Genomic DNA, 17,747 nt, shown 5'->3' with positions numbered 1-17,747 from the left:
AATTTAGCATAGTGGAAGGATTTGCTGCTCCTTAACTGAGGCGATTCTGATATCTGTCACTTAAATAAAGCACTGCTCGCTATTCTTTTATTCTTGCTTTGTCATTGAGCAAGCTTTTTTTGTCGGGGATTAGCTTTTTTTCTCAACCCAGGAATGAATCCGTATGGAAAGTTCCCCTGGCTCAGTACATTCCTGTCTGCGAGAGGAGTCAAGGGGTTAGTGGAATGCGTTTTATATTCCCTCATATACAGTACATAAATATAATAGCATGATCAGTTTACTCACCTATTACTTTCTTGTTTTGGAACTGAAGCGAGGCATTTGCCAGCATTGCTTCCTGAAAGCTGCTTTTTTTATGTTGAGAAGCATGTATAGCATTTTTAAAATGTGCCAGGAGGACATTCCAGATTTCAGATTGTACCAGACCTTAATGAGCTCCTTTCAGCGGATATGTATTTCGCTTATACCTTTAAAAAAAAAACCCTTGTGTTGGGTAGCACAATTCTTTGCCGACGTTGCTCTGATATTCTTTTGCTATTTCAGTAGATTTTTTTTCGTTGTGTGGCAGCTTTCCCGAAGGGCAATGCCTTACTTGCATGGACTGCGTGCGCCAAGCACTGGTCATTGTTTTGGTTTCTTCCTTTCCTTTAATCGTGTCACTACAACGATTAGTGTTCGTCAGGGTAGAAGTTTTTAACGGTGTCGCCATTGTATGAATATCACATTTACACAAAAGTACCAGCTGCCTCACGGAAACTGCAGCCCAGCTTTGGAAACTTGATTCTTGTCTTCCCCTCATATTACCAGTGCATTTCTAACTCATCGTTGTTTGCTCCAGTTAAAACGTTTCACGACATTGTGTTAGAAGATTTAATTAACATTTTTTTACTGCATTGTATCGGAAAGGCCTGATGAATATTTATTTAGTATTGTCATACAAATGTTCTTATAAATCCCTCCTTTTTGTCCTTCATCTCCCCCCCCCCTCCCCCCCCCCCCCCCCCCCCCACATCCTGCTTGAGAAATTCTTATTTTAGTTTCCTAATAATGTACTGCCTGCAAACTTCAAAAGTTGCATTGGCTACATTTGCATGATGCAAAGCAATGGTTAAATTATTTGGGAATATTTAATCCCCAAAAAAATTGCTTGACATGAGGTCTCCTTCTTTACAAAAGACGTGACAAGTTTATGTGGAAATTATGCATGTAAAGGTGTGGCAACAAACATTTAATTTAAAAAAAAAATATTTTGTTTTAAGATTATCACAACATGTTAATTCAATACAAGTTGATCTGAAACTGTGTCCTGGGTCAAGGGGATGGGATGTACACTGCAACACATTTAAACAGAATATCTATTGTGATTTGTTTAGAAGATTCAATCGCGTGTCTAACGAAATGCCTGATATGTTAATGTAAATGGATCTAAACATTGCTGCAGCCTGTGTCTGCCTTCTCAACAACAATCATTGCACTTCAAAAAAAAAAAGAAAGACTTGCATTTATATAGCCCCTTTCACGACCTCAGGACATCCCAAAGTGCTTAACAGCCAATGAAGTACTTTTGAAGTGTAGTCACTATTATAATGTAAGAAACACGGCAGCGAATTTGCGCACAGCGAGGTCCCACGAACAGCAATGTAATAATGACCGGATAATCTGATATAGTGATGTTGGTTGCGGGATAAATACCGGCCAGGACACTGGGGAGAACGCCCCTGCTCTTCTTCGAAATAGAGCCATGGGATCTTTACGTCCACCTAAGAGGACAGAGGGACCTCGGTTTAACATCTCATCTGAAAGACGGCACTGGAGAGTAAGCCAAGGTTTGGTGCTCAAGTCTCTGGAGTGGGACTTGAACCCACAACCTTCTGACTCCAAGGCGAGAGTGCTGCTGAGCCATGGCTAAAATTCAAAGTAGTTCATTGTATAAAGAATGCTTGGGAGGTGTGAAAAATGCTATAAAACTGCACATATTTCTTCTTTTATTCTTGTAAAGAAGTTAATGCACAAAAAAAAGTTATGCAGAATATAGAATACAGATGTGTAATTTTTAAATAGAAAATCCAAGAGAAGGCCTGATTGTGATTCTCAAGTTTGAAAAGCTATGAAGTATTCTATCAGTACATTTAAAAACATATTTACTGTACAGACAGAGACTTGTTAGGCTTTTAGGTAAATGTTCACAAGATGAAGAAGGACCTTTTAGACCATTTGATTTCATCCTTCCAGAATATCAACTCAATTGTCTTCCCATTATCGACCTGAATGAGGAGACAGGATCTCTGTTTAATGTCCCCGGCAAAGGATGAGACTTTTGACAACGTAGCGCTCCTCAGTGCTGCACTGAAGTTTCAACCTAAGTTATGTGCCCCTGCCCTGTAGTGGGATCGAAATGCACAACCCTCTGACTTAGAGGCAAGGGTGCTAACAACTGAGCCAAATTGAAATTCTGGCTGTTGGAAGCATTCTTGTTTTCATAGATTGATTGACTGTATTGTTGGTATGGTACATGCATCGACTTTACACTCTATATTGTTGGAGGTGTGTTTTTTTCTGAACTGGGGCAATGCCTTTGATTCTCCCTTCCCCCTTATTTTTGGTGATTCTTTTCTACCCATTAGAGGCGAATCAGTACTGGATTATCAGAATGGATTGTATTCAACCTTTCACACCCACTGTCAACATTGAAGACTCTCAGGTCATGTATGATAAAGGCAAAATGTAGGATAAGGCTCCCTTTACTCTTCCTCATCAATGGGAGAAGATTTCTTCTCTCATCCTTAATAAATGAGTTTACGACTTCATTGCACAAAGTGCACAGAGGAAATCTTCACCTTGGCCTCATCTTCAAAGCAACAGCCCCTACTATGCTAGTGTAAAAAATTTCTAGTGCCCACACCGGTCATCCTCATGACCTCTCTGAGTGGAATTACCCATTTATCATAGAATTATAGAATGGTTACAGCACAGAAGGAGGCCATTCGGCCCATCGAGCACATGCCGGCTCTTTGTAAGCGCAATCCAGTTAGTCCTATTCCCCCACTCTTTCCCTGTAGCCCTGAAAATTTTTTCCCTTCATATATTCATCCAATTCCTTTTTGAAAGCCACGATTGAATCTGCTTCCACCACCCTTTCAGGCAGCACATTCCAGATCATAACTATTCGCTGTGTAAAGAAGTTTTTCCTCATGTCGCCTTTGGTTCTTTTGCCAGTCACCTTAAATCTGTGTCCTCTGGTTCTCAACCCTTCTGCCAATGGGAACAGTTTCTCTTTATTTACTTTATCCAAACCCATCATGATTTTGAACACCTCTATCAAATCTCCTCTTAACCTTCTCTGCTCTAAGGAGAACAACCCCAGCTTCTCCAGTCTATCCTTGTCCCTTATCTCTGGAACCGTTCTAGTAAATCTTTTCTGCACCCTCTCTAAGGCCTTCATATCCTCCCTAAAGTGCGGTGTCCAGAATTGGACACAATACTCCAGTATTCTTCCTTGCTTTTGTACTCTATGGGGGTGATTTTAAACCCCAAGAACGGGTGGGTTGGGGGCGGGTGGGAGTTGAAAATAGTTTTTTTTGGGTCGAAACCACAAAATTTCCGGACTTTGCATTCCCAGTGGGAAGCCTGTACTTTTATGCACCGACGTTAAACCCGGAAACAAAGCCGGGTTGTGGTCACGACACAAAAAACAGCTATTTTCAACTCCCACCCACCCTCAACCCACCCGTTCTTGGGGTTTAAAATCACCCCCTATGCCTCTATTTATAAAGCCCAGGATCCCGTATGCTTTTTTAAACACTTTCTTAACCTGTCCTGCCTCCTTCAAAGATTTGTGCATGTATTTCCCCAGATACCTCTGTTCCCGCACCCCCTTTAGAATTGCACCATTTAGTTCATATTGCCTCTCCTCATTCTCCCTGCCAAAATGTATCACTTCACACTTCTCTGCGTTAAATTTCATCTGCCATGTGTCCACCCATTCCACCAGCCTGTCTATGTCCTCTTGAAGTCCATTACTATCCTCCTCACTTTTTACTACACTTCCAAGTTTTGTGTCATTGCAAATTTTGAAATTGTGCCCTGTACATCCAAGACCAAGTCATTAACATTTCTAAAAAAAAAAGCAGTGATCCCCTGGGGAACACCACTGTAAACCTTCCTCCAGTCTGAAAAACAATCATTCACCACTACTCTTTGTTTCCTGTCAGTTAGCCAATTTCGTATCCATGCTGCCACTGCCTCTTTTTTTCCATGAGCTGCAGTTGTGCAGACAAGCCTATTATGTGGCACTTTATCAAATGCCTTTTGAAAGTCCATATACACAACATCAACCGCACTGCCCTCATCAACCCTCTCTGTTACCTCATCAGAAAACTCAATCAAATTAGTTAAACATACTTTGCCTTTAACAAATCCGTGCTGGCTTTCCTTTATTAATCCACATTTGTCCAAGTGACTATTAATTTTGTCCAGGATTATCGTTTCTAAAAGTTTCCCCACCACCGAGGTTAAACTGACTGGCCTGTAGTTGCTGGTTAGTGTTGAATTCTTAACAGTTTTGTACTTTGGGTGCATGTCGACTAGGAGCAAGGTTGAGAATGCCCAATTTTTCTGTTAGAGATGCTTTTACCCTTAAAAGCACTGGTCTTCGAATTTGTTTTGCAAATTGTGCAGCAGAGTTGTTTGTTTAGTTGTGAGCAACATTGTCAATTGTTTGATTCTTTTATTATTGTCTTATTCAGTGACTGAATCACATGAATTGTAGAATAGCTTATTTCTTTTGTGTTCTCAACCTTTTGCTGGATGAGATGTTTATCATAATGAAGGGAGTTAACAGGATAGGGAATTACTCTTCTGATAAGGAAATCCAGAACAAGGGAACATTCACTTAGAATTCGAGCTGAAAGCAAATCCAGGAAAAATCTTCACGCAAAGTATTGAGAGATTATGGATGTACTGCCCAGATGGTCAGAGATACGTTCTATTCAGGTGATTAAAAGGGAGCTAGGTAGTTACTTGGAAAGTAAGGATATTAAAGGATTTAATAGAAAGAACCTCAGTGGGTAACAAAACTGGCAGAGCAGACTCAAAGGGTTGAATGACTGATTCCTTGTCCTATGCGTGACATCATGTCCAGTCAGCATTGTGTGACCAGTGCCGCTCTAAAACTTTCACGTACAAATGTGTTATGTCTTTGATTTATTCTCAGTGCTGACAAACAAGGCCTTTTTCAGCTCTGGGGAATGCCGAAATTTAGCAATCCAGTTGCACCTGGAATGTGGATACGCATTGCTATATTACTACGAATACAAGAAGGCCAAGGAGCATTTCAACACAGCCCAGAAAATGGCAAAACTTTCTACCACCATGACAGGTAGGTCAGATTCTCACATCATACATTTAGTAGTTAACATTTTTTCTCCCACTCTATAGCCAATAAACTCCTGAGGCACAAATCTAGCCAAGAGAGCTCTTTTCTGAAAAAAAACTCTGTGGAAATAACTATTGGGCCTCTCCGAGCATTGCACTTTGTTGTACAACCATTTGAACATATGGAGCTGTGAGCTTGCACTACACTGCAGCTGTTAAAGGTTAAAATGTGAGAGTATATATGCTTGAAAATATTGTGACAGGCGGCATTAGTGGCACTAAGCTAAGGAAGAGAAACAGCAGCCAGATCTTCCCACCTCTTGGTCGCTATCCAGTGACCCTTGTTCGTCGGTTGAGGGACCGAATCGGGCTCTGCTGTGATGCCCCACACAGTGGAATAGTGCGTTTAGCACTATCTAGGCTCCCTGATGAGGAATGTCAATCTAAACTAGGCACTGGAAGGCAACAGAACCGTAACTCTACTATTCCACCATTTTTTTCCCATAGTTTTTGGAGAAATAAACAAGGATGGACGTTGTGGGGAAGATACTAGAATCAGTTATTAGGGACAGAGTGACAGCATTTAGACAAATATGAGCTGATCAGAGAGAGCCAGTGTGGATTTGTAAAGGTTAAGTCGTGTCTAATGAACCTATTTGAATTTTTTGAGGAGGTAACAAACGTGGTAGATAAGGGAGTGTCTATGGATGTTATTTATATGGACTTCCAGGAGGTATTTGTTCAGGTTCCACATAAGAGATTGTTAGCAAAAATGAGAGCGCATAGAATTGGAGACAACCTTTTGGCTTGGATAGGAAATTAGTTAGGAGGTAGGAGACAGAGAGTAGGGATAATAAGTATTTACTCAAATTGACAGGATGCGACTGGTGGTGTCCCTCGGGGATCTGTACTGGGACCTCAACTTTTCACTATATTTATAAATGTCTTGGATGAAAGAATAGAGAGCTGTCTATCTAAGTTTGCTGATGACACTAAGTTAGGTGGCACAGTAAGTAGTGCAGATGGGAGCAGAAAGTTGCAAAGGGACATTGATAGATTAGGTGAATGGGCAAAACTGTGGCAGATGGAGTTTAATGTGGGAAAGTATGACGTCGCCCACTTTGGACCTAAGAAAGATAGAACAGAGTATTTTCTAAATGGTGAGAAACTAGGAACTGTGGATGAGCAGAGAGATTTAGTGGTCCAAGGAAAGAAATCACTAAAAGCTAATGGACAGGTACAAAAAATAAGTTAAAAGGCTAATGGAATGTTAGTCTTTATCTCAAGAGGGCTAGAATACAAAGGGGTGGAAGTTAAGTACAGAGCTCTGGTTAGTCCCTATCTGGAGTACTACATCCAGTTCTTGCCTTGGAGTGGGTGCAGCGCAGATTCACCAGAATGATAGTGGGGCTAAAAGGGCTATGAGGACAGGTTGCGTAGACTGTTTCCCTTGAGAGTAGAAGATTAAGGGGTGGTCTAATTGAGTGTTTAACATGATTAAAGGATTTGATAGGGCTGATAGAGAAACAATTTCCTCTGGAGGAAGAGACCAGAACAAGAGGGCATAACCTTAAAATTAGAACTAGGACATTCAGGGGTGATGTCAGAAAGCACTTCTTCACACAAAGGGTAGTGGAAATCTGGAACTCTCTCCCCCAAAAAGCTGTTGAGGCTAGGGGTCAATTGAAAAATTCAAAACTGAGATTGACAGATTTTTGATAGGCAAGGGTATTAAGGGTTACGGAACCAAGGCAGTTGGATGGAGTTAAGATACAGATCAGCCATGATCTAATTGAATGGCGGAACAGGCTCGAGGGGCTGAATGGCCTACTCCTGTTCCTTTGTTCTAATGGCAATAAACTACATTAATTAAATGTTTAAATTTAATTAACTCATAGTCTGCTGGGCGATCCAGGATGATTCTAACTTTCAGGTCACCCATTTAGATACTGTATCAAATACTAATAGAACAGTAATTACGCTAATCTGATGTCAAGGGTCGCTTTGTTACTTTAAGGCTTACTGTATAATTTTAAAATAAAATAAATTCTAAACGCTTCTTGCCCTATTCTCTTTCCTTCCCCATTTATTACTTTATTTCCACCTGATATGCCCTATTCTATATTTCATGTTTTTCTTCAATGTTTTACTTTTATTCAGTCCTGCCATTCATTTTAGAGGTGTTTCTTTTTAATATTGAGTTGAGACCCCTAGTGCAGGACGCTGCCAAGGTGAAAAACGATAGAAGAGAAGATAAGATAAAAGTGAGACAGAGGGAAAGATAGAAAAAGGGACTGCAAAACACCCCAGGGCACGGTGAACTTCCTTATGTGATGTGATTGCAAATGGTCCCAACTCCTGGTTTTGGAGATGGGATCAGCATTGAAAATATTGACTTCTGGTTCAAATCTTGCTCCAAAAATGTCAGAAAATTAATTTGATTGCATTTAAAAACAGAAGACCGATCAGATGAAGAACCTTGGGTGCCAGCTAGGCTGATCTCACCCAGATAAGATCGTTTAGTTGCAGCATACCAAGGGTTAAATCTTCTGAAGCTTTAGTGATTCAAAATGTTAGGATTTTGATATGCAAGACACTTTTAATACTGCTTTTGCTTTCCTTGTATCATAATAATGAGCTTAATGGTAAAAGTGGAAAAAGGAACGTGTTTAAAATTTGTAAGACATTCTTTAAGGTAATTGATAGCATGGTCCATATTATGGAAAACATGCAGCTGTACACTTGATTATTTTTTTTAAATCTTACATTCAATTTCATATTCATTGAATAAAATTAGGTCCCTCCCCCAACCCCCACAAAGGTTCTCAAAGCCTGCCGGTCCTTGACAGCTAATACCAGAAATGTAAAATGGACTTGCTTTTCTTTAAGGTGCCTTGGGAAAACGTACCCGGTTCCAGGAAAACTATTTGGCTCAGCTTATTCTGGACGTCCAGCGGGAAGACGACGTCCTCGGTCAAACAGATCTCATGCTAGCACCCACGCCCTTGGAAAATCTGCCCAAGGTAACTCCCAGATGGAATTGCACTCTCAAATGAAAGCTCACCGGTGTTTCAACTCACTTCCATTACTTGTAATAAACACATAGCCATGTCTAGCTTAAAGTTGGTAACGGCGAATGTTTGATCTTGTCGCAAAAGCGATGATTTTAACACGGGGGTGGGCGCATGCTGAGGTGGGCGGCAAACCATCCTGTCACCGGCAGCGTGATTACCAGGGTCACCATCTGCATAGCCCTAGTCAGGTTCCTGCCCGAAACAGGCCGACGGGAACGGCAGGCGGCCTGCGGGCAGGAGTGCAGTGTCGGGAGGCAGGGGGTGCTTCCGTCAAGGACCGAAGGAACGGTCCCTGGTGCTCGGGTAAGTCGCAGGAGGGCATTTCCGGAGGTCCTTGTGATGGGGGAGGGGTGGGGTGGAAAGTCCAGGGCAGGGGAGGCCTAAACTTTCCTTGTAGAGCTTGGAAGAACAGTCCTGTTCCTCCAAGCCCCACAGCACCTTTCATGTGAGAAAACTTCCTAAGGCGCTTCACAGGAGCATAATCAGACAAATATTTGACACCGAGCCAAAGAAAGAGAAATTGGAACGGGTGACTAAAAGCTTGGTCAAGGAGATCGGTTTTAAGAAGGGCCGAAAAGGATAAGCAGCCTGACAATACACTGGGATTGGAGGTGTTGAGAGAGATGGTAGTGAGGTAGAGCTAGTTGTTGTCAGAATACATGTGGAACCTAACATTATGTCTTCAGATGATGTTGCCCAGGGCAGCATGTAGATGAGAAATATGAGGGGGCCAAGTATAGATTCTTGGGGGAATCCAGAGGTAACGATGCAGGGACGGGAATAGAATCATTGCAGGAGATGCTGTGGCTATGATTGGATAGATCAGAGTGGGACCAGACGAGGGCAGTCCCACTCAGCTGGACAACGGAGAAAAGGCGTTTGAGGAGGATGATGTAGTCAAACATGTCAAAGGCTGCAAAGAAGTCGAGAAGAATGAGTAGGGACAGTTTACCACGGTCACAGTCACAGACGATGTCATTTACTACTTTGATTAGGGCCGTTTCAGTTCTGTGGCAGGGGCGGAAACCTGATTGGAGTTGTGGGAAAGGTGGGTACGGATTTGGGAGGCCGCAACAGGTTCAAGGACTTTGTAGAGGAAAGGGAGGTTGAAGGTAGGCGGTAGTTTGCAAGGACAGAGGGATCAAGGGTGGGTTCTTTGAGGGAGGGGGTGATGACAGCAGACTTGAAAAGGTAGGGGTCATGACAGTACCAGAGGAGAGGGAACCGTTTACAATATCAGCTGACTAGAATCGAGATGACCCAGCAGAGAATACAGCCTCTGTAGAAAGCGGCAGCGATGTGGAGGTCACTGTAAGGTCCAGAAGCCAGCGGAGAGATGGACTGTAAAATGACATCTTTTTGGGCATTATCTGGCCCCGACTCCTCCTCCTGTTAGGTTGGCCTGGTGGAAGAGCCACAACAACTTCCCCAAGCAGATCTCGGGTTAAGATAGCAGTCTGGCCCCAATGACATCATCAGGGCCTGATTTGCATATATGCATATTTAAAGAATAACCCCGCCACCTTCTGGCAAGTGTCCTTCTCACCTGCTCAGAAGAGCAGGTTATAAACTTGGTTGGTGGGTAAGTCCCTTGGGTGATTTTAAATGTCCGCCCACCTGCCTGATCACCAGGCGGGCAGGGTTAAAATTGCCCCATAACTCTTTTAAATAATCACTTTTTTTTTCTTCTCTGGTGCACTTGAAACTTCCAGCCTATTTCACAGATGTGGTCTATAGTCGTTGTGGAACACTTCTGTGCAATACATCATAAATTTCCTGACCCGCCTCCCCCCAACTCCCAAGAATTTTTGGAGCTTCAGAGAAAAGTGTACTGCCCTAGTACTGACACGGACACTATAGTAGATCTTAGATCTTTTGGGTGTCTTAGACTTTGTGTGTTGCATTTTCCTTTCTCCTCCACTCCCACTCCAATGTCTCACGAAGCAACTTGTGGGTGCTTGTTCTGTATGTCTATGAATGCCCATTCACTGCATTGCTATAAAGTTGCGGTTTCAATCCGTGTCATGTTGGGAGTTTATTATAGAACTGCCAGTTCAGCGGCACTGTAGCTGGAGGCCTGTAGCCTCTAGGAACACACTGTGTTACAATGCAAGGCTGAACTAGCTACAATATGCATGTGCATATATTCTTACGGTATGAATTTTCTGTTATTCTGTCACTTGTCCACATCTGTACAGCCATCTACAACTTTCCTTACAAATTCAGCAGTGTTCTCCGGTTCTTGCCAGCGCACCATGTAGCATTCCAGCCTGTTCTGATACATTCGATTATGAAAATAAATAAACAGCTTTGCAAAAAAAAAACTTAGCCTCATCAGTTCCCAGTTCTCTTCTGACTTGGCAGCCTCTACTTTTCTGTGATTGATTTTTTATAAATATGTGACTGGTCAATGGAAAGTGATCAGTGATAAATCTTGGTGAATTTCTGAGCTAACAGATAAGTAAATTTGAACAATTGGTGAGTAAACTCAGTGCTCAAAAATTCTGAATGCACGTCTTAAATTTTAGTAGAAAACTATGTTGCCTCCTGCCAAAGCCCCCTGGGACTGTTGCTGAGATTCAGTCAGGTAGGAGCGGGGTTGGGGCAGAGTGCGCACATTTAGCTGCAGGTGCTGGTAGTTTCAAGGTTAGTATAATTAAATTTAATGTAGCCCCTCTGGTAATAATGCACATTGTATACAACTCCCTGTCTAACAAAGGACCTCCTTATTGAGATCTGCACATTATTGAGATCTGGGGTGGGGAGGACGGCATTATTTATTGAAAAATAAACATTTAGTTTTTGTGTTTCTGGCGTGATCACTCTTTGAATTGTTGGACATCAGGAGTTGATTGTAACCTGTTGCCTTGCATGATGTGTGATCACTGGAGAGCAGCCAATGGCTATGTACCAGTTCTTACTTTTCAAAAAATCTATTACACATAATGCATCTGGAATTTACATTTAGAGACTCTTATTAAACAGAACACTATAGAAATGAATAGGGGTAAAATTGGGACAAAAACGTGCCAAGATAGATTTTACAAGGATCTGATTTTCACGTTACTGTTCTTCAGACATTTTTATAAATTTATGGGTTTTTTTTAATCTTATTTTTAAAAAGTAGGAACAGTTTCAAGTACTCCAAGGGAAGAGTCTAGAAAGAAAGTTATAAGGAAAGTTAAAGCAGATTAAATCCTGGTTGACAAATACAGAAATGTTACCAACATTAATAGTAATAACCAAATATCTATTGCTAATAAGTCCCAGTTAACACCAAGACCAAGTAGGATATGAACAGAAAAATCCTTGCCTCATGGAAGGAAGAAAACCTGTCTGTGCATTGAAGAGTACAGTGGAATTGGGGAAGAAAGCAAAAGAGATAAGTTGCTGGTAGGATGCTATGTTAGGTAAGCAATTACCTTTAGGAATAAGTGTCCAATGAAGACTTAAAGGTAGAAGCGTTTTTGACCGATGCAGAACAGAAAGATCCCTGGCTTGATCCTTGGTCTGTGGTGAGTTAGCCTCAGCAGGGCGGCGGTTTGAGGAGTTATAGTTGCCATCAGTGCCCCCAGAGTTAGGGAAGGGAAATATAAACCAGCATTCTCACTCATCGTCATGCATAGGGGAATCCTGAGAGATTGCAGGGCTGATGCAGAAGCTTGGGGAGCGGGTGAAGGTAGATGCCCACAAAGCATGGAAGCATTTGCATGTTTAGGTTGGCCGTGAGTACGGGGGGATTGAGTTCCAGATGACGACACAGGAGGGCGCAGCAACACTCCTCAGAGTGCCAGATGCCTGCTCACGTTAATTAGAGGGCGGTCAAGTCCAGGGTCACAAGACCATGTGAACCTAAGCGTACCCAACTACGAAGAATCCCCAGTTGTGAAAGACTTGGACATGAAGTGCCTATTGTTGATAGAAGGAACAGAAAAAGCTTAGAGGAGAACAGGGAGGGTGTGAGGCGTTTACCAAAGGCTGCTGTCAGGGTGGTCCTCAACCTGAAGGTATCTAAATAACTGGCCTTCCAGTCTAGGAGCTGGTGTAGTTGTTGCGCTAGCTGGAAGGAACAAACAAGCCATTGCAGAACGGGTCAGGGACCCTACAGATTCTCTTCCCCTCCCCTGCCCTGCGTTAGAGAGGCAAACAAAAAAGCTGCCTGACAATTTTGACAGTAGCATTGTACTGGCTGATATTTCTTAGAACTAACTGCCTGGGGCTATGTAGATCCTCATTTGGTTGTCTAGCTTCCAGCTTTGATTTGTTCTGATTTAGGTCCCAGTTTTTAGTTGTGATTCATTAACAGGCATAACTATGGTGTGTGTACTGTGAAGCGATCAATTCAGAATGCATATTTTGTTGTTAATTAACATGAATTCCTTAATATTAAAATCCTTTTGAGGAACTAAAATTGAATAGATGACTGTCACAAAAAATGTACAATAAATAACTCACGAATGCAATATTTTCCTTCTGTTCCCAACAGAACCTCGAGTTGAGTGACGACACTTTGCTGAATTCAGTTAAACTGGCAGATCCTGAGGAACACAACACACCAAACCTGTGCGCAGAGGAGCTTGCCATAATCCTTGGTATCTGGTGAGCATTTTCAGGCACGCTGATAGGCCGATATCTTGTGGTAATGCATTGGTTTACTTGTTATCCTCTATTGTTCAACGTAGAAATAAGAAACCAATTCGACTAAAACTTTGAGTTTCTCCACTCCCTTCGAAACTGAGACAGCTGAGATAGGTAAGCCTGTGAAATTTATACATGGTGATGTGAGGAATCAACATGACTTCTTAGCAACTTGGATTATAGTTGGTAGATAAATGATCTGCCTGATGCGCTTCTGAGCTATTCAGGCCAGAAGGCTTCAGGTTTGATCCCTGGACCTTGCTGAGTTAGCTGATCTTAACCAAAGCAGCTTTTCGGGGTGCTATAACTGGTCTGGGCACCCCTGAGTTAGCAAACAAGTGAAGAAAATCAGCCGGGGCTCTACCTCTTTGATCGCCATGCAGTGATTCCTGCTCTGTATGCCTGTGTCTAAATCTTTGTTGGGTGAGGACAGGATCAGACTTGGAACAATGCTGTCAGTGATTAAATAACCTGCCAGCACTCACTGTCAAGGCTACCAAAAAATTGAAAAACAAACAGTGTTTTGGCAATGCTGAAACTTTCACTTCAAAATGAAGAAAGGCTTTTTATAGTTTATACAAAAAAAATTTACTTAGTGAAAGGTGTTAGAATATAGATTGGACATAGAATTTCATGGTAATCCAAGGAGGGATTTGGGTAATAGCATAAACTGTGAGTTACCTACGAGCGATTTTAAGTTATCTGACCGCCAAGATGGAAATTACTACCTGTAACCTTTTGTCACTCATGTCGCGTTTATTTTATTATTGTTTACCCCTTCCCTCTATGCACTCTACACCTTCTGTAATTCCGCACCCCCTCCCCGATCCACCATTGATGGTAGAACCTTCAGCCGTCTCAATTCTACTCTGAATTTTGCCTTTAAAATTCGCTACTCTGCTCTGCCTTCTTAACACCCAGCTCTTTTCCCACGTCTTTGGCCACCCCTCTCAATTCCCCTACAAACACTCAGCGTCCGTTCATTTCTTACTCTGTGAAGCACCTTGGGAAGTTTTTCTACATTAAAATCACTGTGTTATATGATGTGGGTTTTTTTTTAAATGCCTCCTGCCAGTAGGTAGTGATGCAGAATGTCACAAAAGCTTATAGACTATTAGGTTCTGTCAGATGCTGAATAATTAAAGGTTTTTCATCCTCTTTGTAATAATGTGGATAATTTGTTTTATAAGCCTGCAGAAATTCTACCTAAGCTCCTCGTGTGACCCATCCTTGACTTTCATACTGCAGTATGTTACCTGTAGCAAGTAGCACTAGCACCCTAAACAATTACTTTTCTGCTGGCCATAAACCCTCCTTTAGTCACTATAACCCACAAGGGAGGCATTTTATTATTGACTAATAGACAAATCATAACACACTGAAAAAAAACTGTTGGCAGCATGAAATATACAGGGACCATGTTGACTGTTTTCTCTGATGGTTTGTAATGTTCTTGCTGTCCGAACAAATGAATAACCATTTAACGACTCCTTCATTCTCACTAATTCTGCAGGTTTGACCAAGCTTTTAGTCACCCGACCTAATATCTCCTTATTTGGCTCAGTGTCAATTTTTGCTCCTGCGAGGTGCCTTGCGAAGGCTTACTATGTTTAAAGCATTATATAAATGCAAGTTGTTGATGTTGTTAATATTAAAGTGACAATTGTAAAATAACCCAGATTCGGTGTGATCCATTAGGACATGAGTACAGCTTGTTGGCTAGTTTAAAAACAATTCTAATCAGATCATCACCAAACAGAATGAAGCCCAGAGGCAGGTGGAGTAATATTAATCACTTTGATCCTCACCATACTGCAATCCATCTTCCCATTTTTTAACATTTATTTTTAACCATGGCTGCTTTCTCAGATCAAGAAATTGAGAATGTGGCATATGCAGGTTCCTTTGCCTAAGCAAACTTTATAAATTCCACAGAACAACAAATCTTTAGAACATTCATTTGTTTGCCTTTCAAGAAAGAAGCATTCACGTCTCCATTAAATTGATTTCAGCCAGCTTTGTGAACTGTATTATAATTCTAGTGCTATTTTTGGTTGAACCATTAATCTAGTTTAATCCAAAAAATGTCGAGCATTTCTGTCACTTCCGGTGCGATTTCGCACATCTGTTCTTGGATTGGTCAATAAGGAATGGGTTTTCTTAAATTTAAAAATTCCTTGTTGAAATATGATTTTATTTTTCCTGTTAGATTAATGCTTAAGAGTATTAAGATTTATGTTCAGTGTGCACCCTAAACGACTGCAGACTCTGAAACAGAAATTATGTGGGTAAAAATCCTCAGCCATAATTTGTCATTTTCTCTTGTGCATTTTATTCATATCATGCGCAGAATATTACGTGGGCAATATCCATGCGCAAGCCTTAAGGTTATCGGCCTCATGGTCAGTCGTAGATGAAAGTCATGGCATGCAGAGCTCATGGGTAATGATGTCAAGCTTCCCCAAGGGGGATAATGCTAACTCATCTGGCAGGTATCAGATGTTTAGATAACCTTTCTGTCCTTTATTTTTCAAGTGTGTTGTAGGCCATATGGAGGAACATGTGTTCTTAGCTTTGTTTGGATCAAGTGTGGTCATATACTGACCAGATGGTGTTGGTTTGAAGATGACCTCAAAACATGATTGTAAAAGGAGAAAGTCACCACTCCATTTTAATTTGCCAAACTTGGAATACTGTGCATAGTTCTGGTTTCCATATTATAAAAAGGATACAGAGGCACTAGAGAAGGTGCAAGAAAGATTCACAAGGATGATACCAGAACTGAGAGGATATACTTATCAGGAAAGGTTGAACAGGCTGGGGCTCTTTTCTCTAGAAAAGAGAAGGCTGGGGGGTGACCTCAGGTCTTTAAGATAATGAAAGGGTTTGACAGGGTAGACGTAGAGAAAATGCTTCCACTTGAGGGAGTCCAAAACTAGAGGTGATAAATATAGTCATTAGTAAATCCAATAGGAAATTCAGGAGAAACTTCTTTACACAAAGAGTGGTAAGAATGTGGAACTCGCTACCACAAGGAGTAGTTGAGGCAAATAACAGAGATACATTTAAGGGGAAACTAGATAAGCACACGAGGGAGAAAGGAATAGAAAGGTACGCTGATAAGATTAGATGAAGGAGGGAGGGAGGAGGCTCGTGTGGAGCATAAACCCTAGCATAGACCAGTTGGGCAGAATGGCCTGTTTCTGTACTGTAGACTTGATGTTACTTTGATCTTACTATCATTGATTTCTGCGATAGACTGCCATCCACAGCAGTAAAGATTGTAGGTGGTAGTCAAAGCAATTTAATGGGAACTGGATCAATTCTTGATTGGAGGGATATGGGTTTTGGATAGAGGTTTTATTATTCCCCAATTTATTTCTCTCCTCCTCTCCTAAAGGAGGTGAATTTTTCTTGGGGTACAGTTTCCCATGGAACAGCCATCCTTCAGTACACCACCCAAATCATCATTGTGCGAAACTTTACAGCAGTATAATATGACTTTTTCCACATGAATAGTTTTGACCACCGCAATGTGTACAATGTGAGTGAGGTGTACATAATCCTACTGTTGCGCACTTCTATATTTAACCTTTCATTTAGAAAAAAATGAAATAACAAGAAAATGAAAAACATTGTCTTGACAGGCCACATTCAAATCCACTCTGCATAATTCCCAGCACCATTATGTTCTTAAAGGTTCTGACCTCTTTTATGGAACTAAACTGACAGTCAGCAATGTGGCAAATGTAACTGCTGAACTTGAGCCCCATTCTTTCATAACTCCACATATAAGCTAAATTCTTAAATTACTGAATTTTGCTTTCTTTGGAGCAAATGTTTTTCAATTGACATTAGTTATCCAACACTTGACTGGAGTACCACATACATCATAATGTGTTATGGCATTTATGGAAGTCAGGGGCCTGACTGGATATATAACACGTAAATTTGTCAGTGTGTCTAATGTGCTTTGAGTGCTCGCTCTATTTATTTTTAAACTTTATCCCTGTACGGAATTGTTTTGTCTTCCCCGCTACCTCCCCCAAATGGCACAATCAAGATCTTGGGGCTCACCATGTGGGCAGTTGGAAATGTGAAAACATGTTCTTCTGCTCCACTGCACAACAATTTGGAGCATTGCCATTCTACTACCAATTTCATTTAGCAAAATATTTATTGGAATATCTGATGAAATGAGCATTTGCACCTCTCCGATGGCTGAATTGGCAAAGGCGATGTGTAATCGAGCCTTACAGACCAGAAGGTCCCAGGTTTGATTTCTGAGCTCTGCTAACTGATCTCAGCTGCGGCAGTAGTTGGGCACTTACGTTGCATCTAAAGCATTCATGGGCTAAGGAGAAGAAGCAATCCGGGCTACTACTTCTGATTACCATCCACTGACTCTAGCTGCAGTAGTGCGTGGACGTTGGATGAGAAAGGGTTGGACACACATTGGTAGAAAAATTTCTTCACTCAGTCGTTGAGTATAAGACTAAGATCAATGGATATTTGGACACTGAGGAAATCAAGAGATATGGGGATAGGGTGGGAAAGTGGAATTGAGATAGAAGATCAGCCATGATCTTATTGTGTGACGGAGCAGGCTCAAGGGGCCGTATGGCCTACTCCTGCTGCTGTTTCTAATGTTCTTAAGTAATA

The 17,747-nt window shown here is 41.5% G+C and overlaps 1 protein-coding gene across 2 annotated transcripts in view; it reads left to right on the top strand.

Moving 5' to 3' along the window:
- The window catches only part of ttc27 (tetratricopeptide repeat domain 27), a 152,427-nt gene that overhangs the window by 25,404 nt on the left and 109,276 nt on the right, over positions 1-17,747 (top strand). For both annotated transcript variants that reach the window (XM_067988686.1, XM_067988685.1), the window contains exons 6-8: positions 5,213-5,377; positions 8,263-8,396; positions 12,934-13,046. In XM_067988686.1, the coding sequence (XP_067844787.1) occupies positions 5,213-5,377; positions 8,263-8,396; positions 12,934-13,046 (412 nt within the window). The remainder of the gene's footprint in view (positions 1-5,212; positions 5,378-8,262; positions 8,397-12,933; positions 13,047-17,747) is intronic.

This window comes from Heptranchias perlo, chromosome 8 (assembly GCF_035084215.1).
Source record: "Heptranchias perlo isolate sHepPer1 chromosome 8, sHepPer1.hap1, whole genome shotgun sequence".
NCBI classification, from domain to species: Eukaryota; Metazoa; Chordata; class Chondrichthyes; order Hexanchiformes; family Hexanchidae; genus Heptranchias; species Heptranchias perlo.
Note: the sequence above shows the minus strand (reverse complement) of the source record. Positions and strands in the feature narration are given on the sequence as shown.